At 40.4% G+C, this 18,515-nt stretch overlaps 1 protein-coding gene across 1 annotated transcript in view; it reads left to right on the top strand.

The window, feature by feature from the left end:
* Positions 1-18,515, top strand: part of MSL2 (MSL complex subunit 2) — a 33,060-nt gene extending 14,545 nt beyond the window's left edge. Inside the window, exon 2 of the mRNA XM_008152909.3 lies at positions 15,319-18,515. Coding sequence (XP_008151131.1) covers positions 15,319-16,913 — 1,595 coding nt within the window. The 3' untranslated portion in view covers positions 16,914-18,515. The remainder of the gene's footprint in view (positions 1-15,318) is intronic.

The following is an 18,515-nucleotide window of genomic DNA, read 5'->3' as shown; positions in this document are numbered from 1 at the left end:
GACTATCATTGCTTTGTGAAAGTATGAAAATAATAAAATATTATATAAATGCTCTGTAACCACAAAACACTATTACGGGCTACCCTACATAATTATTAAGATAAATGATGTCTGGCATTTTAATTCTTACTAGAATATGAAATGAGGCATGGTGAGTTTATGAATATGTTGTGGTCTGAGTGGTATACATCATTCATTTAATAATCTGTGGTGAGTGTTGTTTTTTAATCTTTTATTTATTTTTTACTTTTTGGTTAATCCTCGCCTGAGGATATTTTTTTTTTCTCTCATTGATTTTTAGTGAGAGTGGAAGTGAGAGAGAAACATCAATGTGAGAGATACATATCAATTGGTTGCTTCCCGAACCCACCCTGACCAGGGCTGGGGATCAAGCCTGCAACTGAGATACATGCCCTTGACTGGAATCGACCCTCCTGTCTGAAGGGCAGACACTCTAATCACTGAGAAAAATGGGTTAGGGCAAGTGTTTGGTTTTTTAGTTTATAGTGGTAGTTGACTGGAGAAACTTATATAAACAATTGATATCACCGAGAGTATCAGGAAGTAATTTTCATAGTTTTAGGTTAACCAAAGACATAAAAGTTAAAGAAACTCTAAACGTTAGCCCGTTGAGATGTTTAGTAAACAGTTTGGCTTGAGTAAATAACATTCATACTTTTAAAGTTGCAGCGTTCACTGATTTTCATTTTTCAGCAAACTAGTTGTATTCCTTTTCCCCACTGGGAACAGATTTTTTTTTACCCCCCATTCTTCACTCCTCTGGCATACATATTTAGTTAATGACTGGTCTCTAACATGGGTTGGAGAATCCCATGTTATATGACAGTGTAAAGTGATGTAATGAACTTAAAAAAATAACGACTTGGGCAAGTGGTCAAAATAATCTGTGTATCACTATTTTTTTGTGATTAATGCAGATCTATCACATTATTCCCTTAGATTTTATTAAAATGCATATTTTCCTGTTATGATTATTTATGCTAGATATTTTATAAAGAAAACAGTTTATTGGTTTTGGAATCCAGGTGATCAGGGCATAATTAGCTGCTTAAATATTTAGAGAACTACTAATTTCTTTGAAACCTTAATTTGTCATTTGGATCTGTTGATTTTTTGAGGCATGTATTTGCTTTTTGGTTTACTATTAATAAACTTGTGCGGAAGTTTAAAGGAATACATTCTAAGGGCTGCTCAATCAAAAATCTAAAAAAGAAAAACAGACCGGGGTTATGAAACCCTACCAAAAGGAAAATGGTGCTGTCTTCTTAGGAGGGCTTTTTCATTTAAAATTCATTTTTCTTTGACTTGAAGTTATTATTATAGTACTACTCATAATCATGAATTTTGCCAAATGAAAACATTTTTAAGAGGTTTAGACTTCAACATATACCTGCAAAAAACTATTGGGCACAGGTTTTGCAAGACTAAAAACCAAGCTTAAAAAGAAGTGTTTTAATTGTCCAAAAACTGTTATTTTGTTTGTGCCCATTTGGTGACACACACGATCTTTTTGTGGTGTTGTCATTTCTGTTCTTAGCTGAACCTAGATTATTTTCATGTGTATATGTATCTAGGAGATATCTTACTAGTTATTGTTTGAAAACTTTGGACTGTAACTTGGGTTCTGATATTTGAGATATAAAAAAGTTTGGAGAATCCCGTGTTAAATGACAGTGGCAGTTTGGCATAGTGCAGTGATGGGCAACCTTTTGAGCTTGGTGTGTCAAACTTCGCCAAAAAACTGAGCATAACTCGGGTAGCGTGTCACTTTGAGGAAAAAACTAACTCCAAGACTCTAGTCGCAAATGTTTCATCTTCAGGAGCAGCAAATGTTTCATCCTCGGCATGCGGCCGCGTGTCATCAGAAATGGCTACGCGTGTCAGTGCTGACACGCGTGTCATAGGTTCGCCATCACTGGCATAGTGCTTGGCATACAGCTGAGCTCCAGAAATTATTTACTTAAGTGATTGAGGAAAACTACCAGGGAGATTAAAAATGGTGGCAGAGTAGATGGATGCTGCAGGAACAAGCTGGAATTACAACAGACAAACGGAAAGGCTTCCTGAATAATCAACGGAAAACTCACAGAAGAGAACCCTAATACCCAAGGACCGAAGGTGGAGACCGCATAGAGACTGGTAGGAGGGGCGGAGGTGAGAAAGGGCTGGCTGGGCGCCCACAGAAAGCAACTGAAGTCCCGGAGAGATATCTCAGCTGTTGGGGCGGGGGGGGGGGGGGGAGGGGGGGCAGCGGTGTGCCACCGAGAACTCTGGGATCTAATCCCCAAGCTGGGCTCTCCAGCAGAGAGCACCAAATCTGAGGAGGGTACCCACATAACATCTAGCTGTGAAAAGCAGTGTGGTGCTGTCTGCCAGGAGTGGCAGCTGAAAGTTTGGGCATCCTCTAGAAGGGCCAGTGCACAAAAATTCCCTGTGGAGCCACCCACCTTGTGCTCTGGAAGAGGGAGGATGAAGTGGACTGGAGCTGTGAGAGCAGAACCCAGGACTGGGGACTCGGGGATAGAGCTCAGAAGGCAGACACCCCAAGTTTCCTGGGCTGAGTCATTCCCTCCTGCAGCGGAGGACATCTTTCCCACATAGACATTTGCCTTGCCTGGGGAGAAGACAGTTGACACACCCTATTGGAAAACACCTTGCCCTGAGGCCACTTAAGAGATTATAAAAGAAACAGCCTCTAGGCAGAAGCGATTCCCCACCCAGTTGAAAAAAGATTCTTGCTACACCTGAGGACAATGGCCTGGGGGCAATTCAAGTTGGAATCCTACTAGTCTGTAGACAGAGGTGGTCTCTGGAGGCTTTGAGTCTTTCCCTGATCCAAATTGTCAGAACACTGCTCTGCACTAGAGATTGAGAGCTGTAGAGGACCTACCTAATACTACACTGTCACAAACCCAGACAAGCAAAATGAGGAGACAAAGAAACTACCCCCAAATGAAAGAACTAGAGAATTCTCCAGAGAAGAGATAAATGAAGCAGAGATAAGAAATTTATCTGAAACAGAGTTCAGAGTAATGATGGTAAAAATGCTCAACAGTATTAAAAAAGATATAGTAACTATGAAAAAAGAACAGTCTGAGATAAAGAATGACATAACACAAAGAACACATTGGAAGGAATACACAGCAGGTTAGGGGAAGCTGAGGATCAAATCAGTGAATTAGAAGACAGTTGAAAACATCACTCAATCAGAGAACCAAAAAACCCCCACACAATTAAAAAACAGAAGGACAGCTTAAGGGAGCTGTGGGACAATGTGAAACAAAACAATATTAGAATAGCAGGTATGCCAGAAGAGGCAGAAAGGGACAAAGGAATAGAGAAGGTGTTTGAAGAAATAATGCAGAAAACTTCTCTAACCTGGTAAAGGAAAAAGATACACAAGTTCAGGAGGCACAGAGAATCCCAAACAAGAACCCAAACAGATCCACGCCCAGACACATCACAATTAAAATGCCAAAAATTAAAGACAAAGTTGAGAATCTTAAAGGCAGCAAGAGAAAAGAAAACTGTTATCTACAAAGGAACTCCCATAAGGCTGACACCTGATTTCTCATCAGAAACTCTACAGGCCAGAAGGGAATGGCATGAAGTACTCAAGGTAGTGGAAAGTAAGGATCTGAGACCAAGATTACTATATCCAGCAAGGCTATCATTCAAAATAGATGGTCAAATAAAGAGCTTCCCCGACAAAAAAAGGCAAAGGAGTTCATCACCACCAAGCCAGCATTACAAGAAACGCTAAAGGGATTGCTGTAAGGCCGTGGTCGGCAAACTCATTAGTCAACAGAGCCAAATATCAACAGTACAATGATTGAAATTTCTTTTGAGAGCCAAATTTTTTAAACTTAAACTTCTAACGCCACTTCTTCAAAATAGACTCGCCCAGGCCGTGGTATTTTGTGGAAGAGCCACACTCAAGGGGCCAAAGAGTCGTGGCTCAAGAGCTGCAGTTTGCCGACCACGGCTGTAAGGGATTGCTGAGAAAAAGAAACAGAGAGAGAAACCTAGCCATACAGAATTAAAATGGCTATAAATAAGCACCTCTCAATGATAACCCTAAATGTAAATTGATTCAATGCTCCAATCAAAAAGCATAGGGTAGCTGAATGGATACAAAACATGACCCAACTATATGCTGTCTACAAGAGCCCACCTCAAAACAAAATACACAAACAGAATGAAAGTGAAGGGATGGAAAAAAATTTTCCATGCAAATGGAAAAGAAAAAAGAGCTGGAGTAGCAATACTCATATCCGATAAAATAGACTTTAAAATGAAGGCCATCACAAGAGAGGTCACTACATAAGGACACTATATAATACTAAAGGGATCAATCCAACAAGAGGATATAACCCTGGTAAACATATGCATTCAATATAGGTGCACCTAAACATATAAGAAAACTTCTAGAGAAATGTTTTCTTTTTTTTTTTTTTGAGAAATGTTTTCTTAAATGAAGATAGCCTAAATAATTAACTCTTCTTTTGGAAAAAGTGGAGAATGGGAATATTTAGATCCATTGTATTGGACTATGGAAGGATTATTGTTTAGGCCCTATGTCAGGCTTTTGACATCAGTTTATTTCCCCATCTCTATATATAAAAGCCTAATATGCAAAGTGTCAATCGCTCGCTATGACGTGTGCTGACCACCAGGGGGCGGTGCAGAATGAAAGAAGGCCCTGGCCGTAGCTGGCAGCTGGGGAAGGGAGGCCCCGGCTGGTAGCCGGCAGCCATTAGGGACCCTACCCATGCACGAATTTTGTGCAGTGGGCCTCTAGTTCTCTATATGTGCCTTGATATTGCTATTGGAGACTGAGTCTAGGCTGAATGGATTATGACTCAGATTCAGTATAATCTTCACTACAGGAATAGGGTGTATGTATATATTGGGATTGATCAGCATCAGTTTATTGCTACAACTAGAAAAAAGTCATAGCAGTAAGGTGAATAAGTAGCTTGGCTGGTGTGGTTCAGTGGTTGAGTGTTGACCCATGAACCAGGAGGTGAGGGCAGATGCCCTGGTTGCGGGTTCAATTCCCAGGAGGGGGCTTTATGGAGTCAGCTGATCAGTGATTCTCTCCAATCATTGATGTTTCTATCTCTCACTCTCCCTTTCCCTTTTTCTCTTTGAAATCAATAAAACTATATTTTTTAAAAAGATGAATAAGTAATGCTAACTAAAGTGACATCACTTAGGAAAATGAGCTCATCCTAATCATATTCATTTAATATGTACATATTTATTTATTTTACACATATCTATATATATAAAAGCCTAAGTTACCCTTACGACCAAACTACCGGAATGACCAGAATGACTGGAACAACCGGTCGCTATGATGTGCACTGACCACCCAGGGACAGATGCTCAACGCTGGAGCTGGCCCCTGGTGGTCAGTGAACTCCCATAGCCAACCTCCCCCAGCTGGCCAACCTCCTGTGGTCCCTTCCCCTGGCCGGGAGGCCCCGATTGCCTGATTGGGGCCAGGCCCTAGGCTGGATGGGGAACTGGAGGTGGGTGGTGGTGGATGCGGCCCCTTTCCCGGGGGGGCCGAGGGCTGGCTCCCTCCCCGGGACCAGCAGCTAACCTCCTGTGCCCCGTCCCTCCCCCCGGCCAGCAGGCTCCGATCAGCCCGCCGCCTGCCTGCCTGCCTGCCTGCCTGCCTGCCTGCCGTGGTGGCGGTGTGACGGTGAGGGAAGGAGGAGGGGGGGAGGCGGGGAACCGCATAGTGGCAGGGCACCAATGATGGCGGCGTTGGCATCTGGCATCTGTTCCTTCCACGCCTGGCCTGGAGACCATCACCTCCTCTTCCCACCCTGCTGGGGCCTTTGGGCCCCTATCAGCCCAGCCGCGATTGGCCTTGATCACCAGCCAGGCCTAGGAACCCCACCTGTGCATGAATTTCATGCACCAGACTTCTAGTATTATACATATGTACACATACCTTTAATAGGTACATAGTCTTTAGTTAAGATTTCTGATGCTGTCAATTCTTAACTGGTATATAGGCTGAGCTCTTTTTGTTGGACTTTCTTTACAAAGAAGATAGTACAGTGCTATAGTATACATGCTCAATTGAAATATTTAAGATAAACTTTAAAAACTGTGGTGTATAGAGAATCCAGGCAGGCCTCTTGCAGGTTCAGTTCCTGTGCAGTAAAGATTTCCTGACCTCACAAAACTATTGAGCATCCATCCTCCCATTTCCTCTCACTCTTCCTGCCCCACTCACTAATCATTATTGCCAGTACCAATTTCTGTTTCTTCTTCCTCCCAAAAAGGTTTTACAAATCTTGTGGTTAATTATTGCTTCTGCTATGGCCCAATTTCAATAATCATCCTTTTTGATAAGTGGAAAGAAGCTAAAATCAGTGGATGCTATGAACTTAATAACAGAGTTAGGGACAGTGTCAGATAACTAGAAAGAATACTCAGCTTCTATTTCTCAGTGCTAGTAACTAGCTATGTCATTTATGGATGTCCCTCTTGATTTAAATGATGCCATGGAACAAGTTGCTTTCCAAGGTCACTCTCAATTCTAATGTGCTTTTTATGATTCATTCATTTACACTTGTATTAAGTGCTGGCGTATGTGCCAACACTGGTTTAAAGATACAGAGATAAATAACTTTCTGGCCTTGAGTAAGTGAATGGTGATAGTATAGATAGTGGTTGGCAAACTCATTAGTCACCAGAGCCAAATATCAACAGTACAACAATTGAAATTTCTTTTGAGAGCCGAAAACCGACTTCTGCGCAGGGGCCACGAAGTTTCAATCGCACTGTAAGTGCGCGCCCACACGTGGTATTTTGTGGAAGAGCCACACTCAAGGGGTCAAAGAGCCGCATGTGGCTCGCGAGCAGCAGTTTGCCGACCACTGGTATAGGAGAATGTTGATAGTGCTCTTTGAACAAACTGAGGGGCAGGAATTAAGGAAGGCTTCCTCTTGGAGGTCATATTTGAGTTGATTCTTAAAGAATAAATAGCCTCCTATGCCAGGAAGGAAGAAGAACATTCCAGGAAAAGCAAAACACAGAGGAATGAGTAAGCATTGCATGTTTTTGGAATGGTCAGTGGCAGGTGACAGTGGAAAATGGAGTTTGTGAAGAAAGTTTAATGGCATTAAATAATTGGTTGGGGAGTTTGATGGGGACCAGATTCTGAAAGGCCTTATATGTTATCCTAAAGACTTTTGGATTTTCAAAACTGAAGGATTTTGTTTGTTTTTTGGTCAGATTATTTTTTTATTATTTATTTTTTAATATTTCAAGAAAAACAGTCTCTACGTGGTCTCCACTTTTGGTCCTCGGGTGTCAGGGTTCTCTCCTTCGAGTTTTCTGTTAATTATTCCGGAAGTTTTTCTGTATTTTAGTTGTAATACCAGTTTGTTCCTGTGAGCATCCGTGCAGCATCCACTTACTCTGCCACCATTTTTAATCTGAGGTTTTTGTTTTTGACAGTTTTTAGTTGTGCCTTTATAAATGGTTTAGAAAAGAAGAAAGATACAATCAAAGGTGTTTTATTTATTTTTTTTTAAAATATATTTTTATTGATTTTTTTCAGAGAGGAAGGAGAGGGACAGAGAGTCAGAAACATTGATGAGAGAGAAACATCGATCAGCCGCCTCCTGCACACCTCCCACTGGGGATGTGCCCGCAACCATGGTACATGCCCATGACCGGAACCGAACCTGGGACCCTTCAGTCTGCAGGCCGACGCTCTATCCACTGAGCCAAACCAGTTAGGGCGATCAAAGGTGTTTTAGAAAGGTCACTTGGTAGTGTGGAAGATGGACTGATTGGAGCAGGTGAAGTTAAGGCAGGAAGTTAAGCTTGAAAACTTGCAGTATTCAGGCTAAGAAATAAATGAGGGTTCAACTAAGGCAGGAGTAGTCAGTCATGGGGATAAAGCCTGAAGGTGGAATAGGCAGACTTAGAGGTTATGTGCAGTGAGACTCTGGAAACTGGGTGTGGAATGTGGGTGAAGAGAAGAGTCTGGATGGTGTCACGATATCTGGTTTGACTTGTGAGTGGATGACACTGAGAATAAGGGTTGCAGTAGAACAAGTTTTTAGGCAGGAGTTTAGAGGAGATAAATTCATGTTGAGCTTGCGTTGTTTGTGTTATCAAAGGAGAGATGAGATTTCTGGTAGACATTTGTGGTTCTGAACTCAGGAAAGATTTGAGCTGGAAATAAAGATTTGGAAGATACCATTTATAAGTGGCAACAAAACCAACTTTATTGGCAAATCCCTGTGGAAGGAGAGTGTAGAGCAGTTTTTGGGGTATTATCATATCTCTGCTTCACAAGGGGAAAAGGTTGATGATACCTGTGAGATTCTGTGCACAATTCTGTGCTTATGTGTATCAGATTCTCAAAGGGATCTGTGACCCAGTAAAGATTACTGTGGAATACTGGAATGGAGTAAGAAGGATACATCTTAATACCGAAGAAACATGGGAATACTGAAATTAAGGAGAGGACAGAAGAAAAGGAGGTGGAGGAGACAATAGTGTTAGGGGAAAAGGGAAGAGAGCATTTCAAGGAAGAATGATCAACCAGAACTGTCCATTGGTCTGGGATTAGCAATTTTTGCCTTCTATTATAAGATTGATTCTAGTGAAGTTACTTTAGCATATGAATAACTGGAGGGGAAGTTGCTCTAGGAAAGGAAGTTTGAAGTAGAATTGAGAGTGAATAAATTTAGATGGATATCTAGAGAGGGAAGATGGGAGCCAAAGCAGTGGAGGGGGCGAGGTTTATCTTGAAGGGAAGAAGAAAAGCGTGTGTGTGTGTGTGTGTGGGTGGGGTGGGGGTGGGTAGGATGAGAGGTGGGGAGAGAGGGGGAATATATAAATACATACAGCTTCTGGTAAATTTGAAGGCATAAAAATGGGGTAAGTGGAAATATGCACTTGGGTTTTATTTTGTAACTTATAGGAACTTTCAACATACAAAATAGAACTCTATTACACCTATCACCTCAACAATTAATGATATCCAAATGCAAGACTTTCGATACATTCTTTATAGATATTGTCATAAAATTTTACAATCATCACTTAGAGCTGGAAAGAACTTGGATATTTAGTCGCTTTATAGCTTTAAGAAATAGAGGGTCAAGTCCCCTTTATGTTTTTTTTTTACTCAAAATTTATCAGATTTGGACAGTTAAAGAATTACTGATTATAGTGAATGCCATGTATACACCACCCAAACCCCACTTCAAGACTAAAGACTTTGATTTCTTGGCTACTGGGAGTGTTGCTGGGGCTGTCAGACCTCCCTGGAAATTTGCCTTGGCTGAAGAGAGTCACTCAACTCACTCAAGCTCATATCCCCTTCCTGGGAGTAGTCTGTGTCCAAAGACTAGGCCATTGAAGTCCTGACTCCCTTGCTCAACATAGGACAACCCTGTAAGAGCTATCCTAACCTAGCTTCAGACTCCCTATGAGGTCATCTGAAGCCTTTTTTGTGATTATATCCCAGCCTAACTTGTTCTTCCTCTGCCCCTTCCTTACCCCCTTGATAAACTTTCAGCGCACTAACCTCTCTCCTGAGAGTTTAAGTGCTGACTTTCACCACTGATGAACTTTAAAATTTCTTTTGATTTGTAACACTTTAAAAGATTTAACATCTTCTAGTTTTTCATGTTTATGAGAAATGTCCAGGTAAATATTGAAAGATTAGAATCATGTAATATCATGAAAGAAAATGATTAATTGTACTAGAGGCCTGGAGCACGAAATTTGTGCACTTGGGGGGGGGGGTGTCCCTCAGCCCAGCCTGCACCCTCTCCAATCTGGGACCCCTTGGGGGATGTCCAACTGCCAGTTGAGGCCCGATCCCGCAACTGCTTGCCTGCCTGATTGCCCCTAACCGCTTCTGCCTGCCAGCCTGATCACCCCCTAACCATTCCCCTGCCAGCTTGACCGACGCCTAACTGCTCCCCTGCCAGCCCGATTGCCCCCAACTGCCCTCCCCTGCCGGCCTGGTTGCCCCCAACTGCCCTCTCCTGCAGGCTTGTCCAGTTGAATGGGAAATTGCTTTTCAATATCATTATTTGAGTTCATTGCTCCTGGAGTTGGTCCTTTACTTCCAAGCCTTTTCAGTGTATAGTACTAGGAAGTATGATGATGAAAACATTAATTCATATTAGTAAATTCAATTGAAATTAAGGATTTTCTTTAACATTTTCTTTTTTTAGTGAATTTCTTGGGGTGACATTGGTTAATTATATTGGTTTCAAGTGTACACTTCTATAATACATCACCTATATACTAGAGGCCCAGTGCACGAAATTCATGCACTCGGGGGGGGGGCATCCCTCAGCCCAGACTGTGCCCTCTTGCAGTCTGGGAGCCCTTAGGGGATGTCCGACTGCCGACTTAGTCCTGCTCCCCCAGGGGGAGCAGGACTAAGTCGGCAGTCGGACATCCTTAGTGCTACCATGGAGGTGGGAGAGGCTCCTGCCACCGCAGCTGTGCTCGCCAGCCATGAGCCAGGCTTCTGGCTGAGTGGCTGTCCCCCTGTGGGAGCGCCTGTGTTAAGCTGCCTCCTGGTGATCAGTGCGCTCCCACAGGGGGACAGCCACTGTGGTCAGTGCGTATCATAGCGACCAGTTGTTCAGCCGTTTGCTTGATTTGCATATTAGCCATTTATTATATAGGATTGTACTGTGTGTTCACCACCCAGTCATCTCCTTTCATAACCATTTATTCCCCCTTTACCCTCTTCTGTCTCCCCACACTCCCGTTAATGTAACTATCAGCACTGCCACCAACAATGTAATTACTGAAAGCAAACAAAGAGGATAAGAGGATTAGAGTTAATATTCTGTGTTATAAAGTTATTTAAAGAAGTTAATCTCTGACTGGTTGTATCAATTTGATATAAAATTACAGTTGTTTCTTTTGTTTTTCATTTTGAAGGATTTTCCTCAAAATGCTATACTTGAATCCTATTCCTGTTCACTTCACTTTGTTCAATTTCTCCTACCCAGTTTTAAAAAATGTTCTTACTGATTTAAAAAAAACACACATTTTTATTGATTTTAGAGAGGAAGGAGAAGAAGGAGAGAGAGACACATCAGTGATGAGAGAGAATCATTGATCAGCTGCCTCCTGCATGCCCCGTACTGGGGTTTGAGCCCGAAACCTGGGCATGTTCCCTGACCAGGAATCAAAACCAGAGACCTCTTGGTTCATGGGTCAGTGCTCAACCACAGAGCCACTCTGGCTGGCTTTATTAATTTTTTAGAGAGAAAGGAAGGGAGAGGGGAAGTGGGAGAAAGAGAGAGAGAGAGAAAAACATTGATTGGCTGCCTCCCATACCCACCCTGGGGACCAAACCTGCAATCTGGGCTTGTGCCCTGACTGGGAATTGAACCCCAGGTCCTTTTGGTACACGGAACAATGATCAGTCAGTCATTTGAGCCACACCAGCTAGGGCAGATAACATTTTTAAAGTGCATATGTACTAGTATATATCCCTATGCCCTTCCTTAGATTAAGTGAAGGATACTCTAAGATTCCAACTACTGGGCCTTGTCTTATTGCATAACCAACACCATGATATGAGAACATTTTCATCACTTCCAAAAAGTACCATTGTGCCCATTAACAATTAATCCCTGCTCACACTGCTAGCTTTAGGCAACCACTATTTCTCCTTTTCTGTCATTTCTAGACATTTTATATAAATGGGATGTTACAGTAACGTATTTGGCATCGGGCTCCTTTCACTTAGCATGTTTTTGAAGTTCATCATATTTTGGCATGTACCAATAGTTTGTTCTTTTAATTGCTAAACAGTATTCTATGAGTACTACATTTCGTTTATCTATTCACTAGCTGATGGACATTTGGATTATTTCCAGTTTTTGTCTATTATGAAAAATGCTACTATGTATATTCACATACATCTCTTTAAATGGAAAAATACTTTCATTTATCTTTGAGTAGGTTCTTAGAAGTAGAATTGCTGCTTTGTATGGTAAATTTATGTTGAACTTTTTAAAAAATTACCATTTGTTTTCCAGTATGATTTACCCTTTTACATTCACACTGATAATATAGAAAGGTTCCAGTTTCTCCACATCTTTGCCAGCTCTTGGTATTATTTGTCATTTGGAATTTATCTCTTCTAATAGGTGTATAGCAGTATGCCATTAGTTTTTACGTTTTTGTTGTTGTTAATCCTCACCCGAGGATATTTTTCCATTAATTTTTAGGGGGAATGGAAGAGAGAGGGAAAGACAGAGAAACATCGATGTGAGAGAAACACATCAATTGGTTGCCTTCTGCATGAGCTCCCACCAGGGCCTGGGCTGGGGAGGAGCCTGCAACCAAGGTATGTGCCCTTGACCGGAATCAAACCCAGAACCCTTTGGCCCGCAGGCTGATGCTCTATCCTCTGAGCCAAACAGGCTAGGGTGGCTTTTACTTTTCTTAATAAATTAAGCATATTTTTATGTGCTTATTAGACATTTGTATATATTCTGTTGTGAAATGTTTATTCAAGTCTTTTGCTCACTTTTAAAATTGAGTTTTCTTAAAATTGATTTGTTGAAAGTTTAATATATCATGTATAAGTCCTTTATTAGATATATGATTTATAAGTATTTTTTCCCCAGTCTGTAGATTATCTTTTCATTTTCTTAATAGTATCTTTTGAAGCACATTTAAATTTTGTGGAAATCAATTTTACAGTTTTTTCCTTTTTGTGGATTGTGCATTTGATGTCACATCTAACACTTTGCCAAACCCAGAGTCATAATTTTTTTTTGAGTTTTCTTCTAGGAGGTTAGCTTTTACATTTAGATATCTATGGTCCATTTTGAGTTAATATATATGTATGTTGTGGGGCAAGGACTCATGGGTTTTTGTTTGTTTTGTTTTTGAAATTAGATATCAAATTGTCCTATACATTATGTTGAAAATACTCCCTTTTCTCTATTGAGTTATCTGGGCACTCCTGTCACACAAATCAATTGACTACAAATGTCAACTGATTTGGACTCTTTGGTCTGTTCCATTGATTTATATGCCTGTCCTTTTGCCATTACCACATTATCTTGATGTTTGTGGCTTTATGGAAATTTGGTAGTTTAAGTCCTCCAACTTTTTGTTCTTTTTCAAAATTGTTTTGGCTACCATAGGTCCTTTTTGATTCCATATGGATTTTAGAATCTGTCAATTCTTTTTTAAAATAGCCACCTGGCATTCTTATAATTGATTGAATTTATGGATAAAGTTGGGGAAAATGCCAACTTATATGAGGCCTCTCTGTAACCTGGGCTTGTGCAACTTCAGGCTTGTAAGAGCTGAAATGTTTGCCCTCCCCACTGGCCAGCCTCTGAGAAGTCACTTCCAATGATAATGCCTCTGGGCCTGTTCATCACTTGCTGCCCTAAATGGAATGAACCCCCTTCCCTCACAGCTGCTTCCAGCCCCCCCTAGAGTAACACTGATGGAGCTGGGTGGCAGGGGAGAATTGGTAGCTCCAGACCCGAACACCACAGATTCCTACTGTCCTTGCTTGAAATCCAGTAGTTTTTCTAACATAAATGCTTCTCAGATGGTTTTATGTCTTTGGTTGTGAAAATGATTTTTTGTCAAAAATTTTCAGGTTTCTAGTTGCTTCTAAGTTAGACTTGCTGATTACACTTGGCTATAGCTGGAAGTACTTTCTTTTTTATACTCGTCTTAAATTATGTAATGTGTATGAGAAAACAGGTGCTGCTGTGAGTTAATTACTAGCCATTTGTCCTGAATTGGGAACCAAGGAGCAGTTACTATTTTGGGGGGAGTAAGTGTGGAAATAATGACTCCTGATCTAGTTATTCTTCCCTTCCTGGCTCATATAAATAGGCCATTTGCAATTTGGAGTGATAGCAAGTCTGGGGGATCACTTTTACTTTTATATTATATTCGTGTACCCTAGGTTTCTTGTGGTTTATGACCATGGATGGTCATTTTGTATTTTGTCAGAAGAATTTGAGCTAAGTATTTTGTGTTTTTCCCCCCTTTTAATATATTTAAACATTTTTTTCATTGTTACTGTATTTTTATTTTCTGTAGGAAAATTTGAGTTTAGTAGTACTCCTTTTTTGCTTTTAATAAATGGACATCATTCTTTTTCATAACTACATTTTGGTTTTCTTAATTTATGATTAGTATGTATATAATAAAATGTTTTGAAGTTATATCTTTCTGTGAAGATGCCTTTGTACTAATTGATTATTACCTTCAAACTATGTTTAATGAGGGCGGGGGTGGGGATGTCTCTTTTGCTCATATCTTTTTCTCATTGTCTGACACAAAATAAACAATATGGGCCCTGGCTGGGTAGCTCAGTTGGTTAGAGCGTTGTCATGATACACCAAAGGTTGTGGGTTTGATCCCTGGCCAGGGCGCATATAAGAATTAACCAACGACGCATAAATAAGTGGGATAGTAAATCTCCCTTCCTCTCTCTAAAATCACTAAAAATATAGCCGAAACCGGTTTGGCTCAGTGGATAGAGCGTCGGCCTGCGGACTGAAGGGTCCCGGGTTTGATTCCGGTCAAGGGCATGTACATTGGTTGCGGGCACATCCCTGGTGGGGGGTGTGCAGGAGGCAGCTGGTCAGTGTTTCTCTCTCATCGATGTTTCTAGCTCTCTATCCCTCTCCCTTCCTCTCTGTAAAAAAATCAATAAAATATATTAAAAAATATAAAAATAAAATCACTAAAAATATAAATAAATAACATAGTTTTACTCAATATATTGTATTATTATCATGTAGCATTATTAGGTTGAGGTCCAAGGGTTTTGAGCCTAATTTGTGCTTTTGGTGACTGATCTTTACCTCTTTATAACCTTAATCGAAAAGTGTAAGTGGACCAGAACATGCTGTTTGGGGAAGAGACACAGAATCGAGGAAGATTCTGGTTTGATATAAAGGAATAGGAAATATGGCATGAAAGTAAAGTTAGCTACTTTTCATTTCCTGTAAGATATACAGGATGGGGCAAAAGTAGGTTTACAGTTGCTTCTATGGAAATTTATACAATAGTAAATAAATAATAATACAAGAATAAACTCCTTGGCATACTCAGAACTATAAACCTACTTTTGCCCCACCCTGTATTTTTTGTTATCTGGTCTGGTTGGTGAGTTTAACCCATCTCAATTTTAATAGCTTGCTTAAAAATATCATCTTATTCAGTATATGAAATTGTAAATTTATTTTACTAAAATCTATGCTTTCCTTTTTCCCCCCCTCTTAGGACATTTGCTACAAGATCCTATTGCACCCACCAACTCCACCTGCCAACACTATGTCTGCAAAACTTGTAAAGGCAAGAAAATGATGATGAAACCTTCATGTAGTTGGTGCAAAGACTATGAGCAGTTTGAGGAAAACAAGCAGTTAAGCATCCTAGTGAACTGCTACAAAAAACTATGTGAATATATAACACAGACTACATTGGCACGGGATATAATAGAAGCAGTCGACGGTTCTTCTGATATTTTGGCTTTGCTTAATGATGGATCATTGCTTTGTGAGGAGACAGAAAAACCCTCAGATTCATCCTTTACTTTGCCTTTGACACATTCCCCTTTACCTTCGACCTCAGAACCCACAACTGATCCTCAAGCTAGTTTATCTCCAATATCTGAAAGTACCCTCAGCATTGCTATTGGCAGTTCTGTTATCAATGGTTTGCCTATTTATAATGGGCTTTCAATAGATAGATTTGGTATAAATATTCCTTCACCCGAACATTCAAATACGATTGATGTATGTAACACTGTTGACATAAAAACTGAAGATCTGTCTGACAGCTTGCCACCTGTCTGTGACACGGTAGCCACTGACTTATGTTCCACAGGCATTGATATCTGCAGTTTCAGTGAAGATATAAAACCTGGTGACTCTCTGTTACTGAGTGTTGAGGAAGTACTCCGCAGCCTAGAAACTGTTTCAAATACAGAGGTTTGTTGCCCTAATTTGCAGCCCAACTTGGAAGTATCCAATGTATCCAATGGACCTTTTTTGCAGCTTTCTTCCCAGTCTCTTAGCCATAATGTTTTTATGTCCACCAGTCCTGCACTTCATGGGTTATCATGTACAGCAGCAACTCCGAAAGTAGCAAAATTGAATAGAAAACGATCCAGATCAGAAAGCGACAGTGAGAAAGTTCAGCCACTTCCAATTTCTACCATTATCCGAGGCCCAACATTGGGGGCATCTGCTCCTGTGACAGTGAAACGGGAGAGCAAAATTTCTCTTCAGCCTATAGCAACTGTTCCCAATGGAGGCACAACACCTAAAATCAGCAAAACTGTACTTTTATCTACTAAAAGCATGAAAAAGAGTCATGACCATGGATCCAAGAAATCTCACTCTAAAACCAAGCCAGGTATTCTTAAAAAAGACAAAACAGTAAAGGAAAAGATTCCTAGTCATCATTTTATGCCAGGAAGTCCTACCAAGACTGTGTGTAAAAAACCCCAGGAAAAGAAAGGGTGTAAATGTGGGCGTGCTACTCAAAATCCAAGTGTTCTTACATGCCGCGGCCAACGCTGCCCTTGCTACTCTAACCGCAAAGCCTGCTTAGATTGTATATGTCGTGGCTGCCAAAACTCCTATATGGCCAATGGGGAGAAGAAGTTGGAGGCATTTGCTGTGCCAGAAAAGGCCTTGGAGCAGACCAGGCTCACTTTGGGCATTAATGTGACTAGCATTGCTGTGCGCAATGCTAGTACCAGCACCAGTGTAATTAATGTCACAGGGTCCCCAGTAACGACGTTTTTAGCTGCCAGTACCCATGATGATAAAAGTTTGGATGAAGCTATAGACATGAGATTCGACTGTTAAATCAGTGGGTCTTTAAACCTACCTCTGGTAGGGAAATAGCTACAGTTTAAGGCAGCTATGGTTTTGTTGGTTTAACTTGCCGGAGCTCCTGCATATAGATCACTTGTATCAAGTGTTTTCATTGCTAAGTTATATGTGTTAGTGTCGGGGAAATAGTTTGCAGATAATGGAGGAGTAACCCTACAACTATATGTCCTTAGTTCTTACAGAACCTCATAGTTTGAGAACAAATGCTGATGCAACTGATTTATACAAAATGAACTTTGGCAAGGAAGATAACATTAACCTCATTGTTTATGGTCATGCTTTGTGCGTAATCAAAGTTTATGATTAAATGTAAGGAAGTGGTATCTAGTCAGTCCATAAAGATTGTGCTAAGTTTTTGTGAAATGTAGCTATTGTTTGTTCAGGAGACTCAGTGCTTGCTATCTTCAGATGCCATTGATGTTTCTCCTGTTGAGAAGCTGATGTGTCCAGCTCAATCTATATGCTGACAATACCATTTCTGATCATGAAAATTGGCTACTGGTGTATGTAGCAGTTCTTAAATCAGCAGTATTATGAAAGAAAATTTGCCCCTCATTAGAATGTTGAAGAAATCTGTCTTTTAAAGGTGAACAAACTGAAATTCTGTCAGACTGCCTATGTTTAGTTATTTATGCTACCGAACTTTTCTGAGTTGAGCTTTTTTTAGTGAAGTCTGACTTATTTCTAGGGAAAAAATTCTTGATCCTTTCTTTTTCTTCACTGTGCACAATGTTCTAATTAGATAAATGAAGTGGAGAAGAGCAGTTTTATTCTGAAGCTGATTGAGTTTAAACTATAGTATGTGACAATTAAAAATATATAAAAGTTTTATTTAGAAATTGGGATGTATTTAAAATAATTTTGGAATAATGCCCCCAAATGTATCCAGATTTTTGCATTATACTTGTGCTATTGGCCACTTTGATTTTTTTGTTTCCTCAAATAGTTTGCCACAGACTATTTTAATATGCTTTTTTTTTTTTTTTTTTTAGGGTGCTATTTGTTATGAAGGCTTCTATATAGAGGCCTAATAAAAATGCCTTTTTTAATGAAGCCTCCGCATTTAGGTAGGTTTGAAGCTAGGGTGATTTTCTTTAGAATGCTCTTTTGCATGTAAAGCACAAACTATGTTTCAGTTTAAATGCACTTCTTCCCTTTAATTTTTATGGGGAAGACAAGTGAGTCACAAACATTCTGTTGAAGGGAAGTCTGGTCAGTTGCTTGAAAGAGCACAGCCCAAATAAAACAAGGACTGACTAGGTTGTAAAGAAACGACCTTATGATTTAAAAGAAGAGTTGCTGCTTTGACAGTGCTTAAAGAAAGATACTGCTGGAAAACTTACAATTTTTACGTTCACCATCTCTCCTGAGATCTGACATATGCTGAAGTTATGTTTTGATTTGGCACACAGCATGTTCAATGATGGTTACTCACCTAGGACAAGACATGGAGAAGAAACCTTGGACACAGAGCAGATGACACCTCCTTCTGTTTTGTAGTGTATCCTGGTGTCATTTTCTGTGAATGTGGTCAGGTAGAGTTGTTTTTCTTGTTGGGCTTTTTTTTTTTTTTTT

Source organism: Eptesicus fuscus, chromosome 18, assembly GCF_027574615.1.
Source record: "Eptesicus fuscus isolate TK198812 chromosome 18, DD_ASM_mEF_20220401, whole genome shotgun sequence".
NCBI classification, from domain to species: domain Eukaryota; kingdom Metazoa; phylum Chordata; class Mammalia; order Chiroptera; family Vespertilionidae; genus Eptesicus; species Eptesicus fuscus.
The sequence above is the reverse complement of the archived record's forward strand: the minus strand, read 5'-3'. Positions and strand labels throughout refer to the sequence as shown.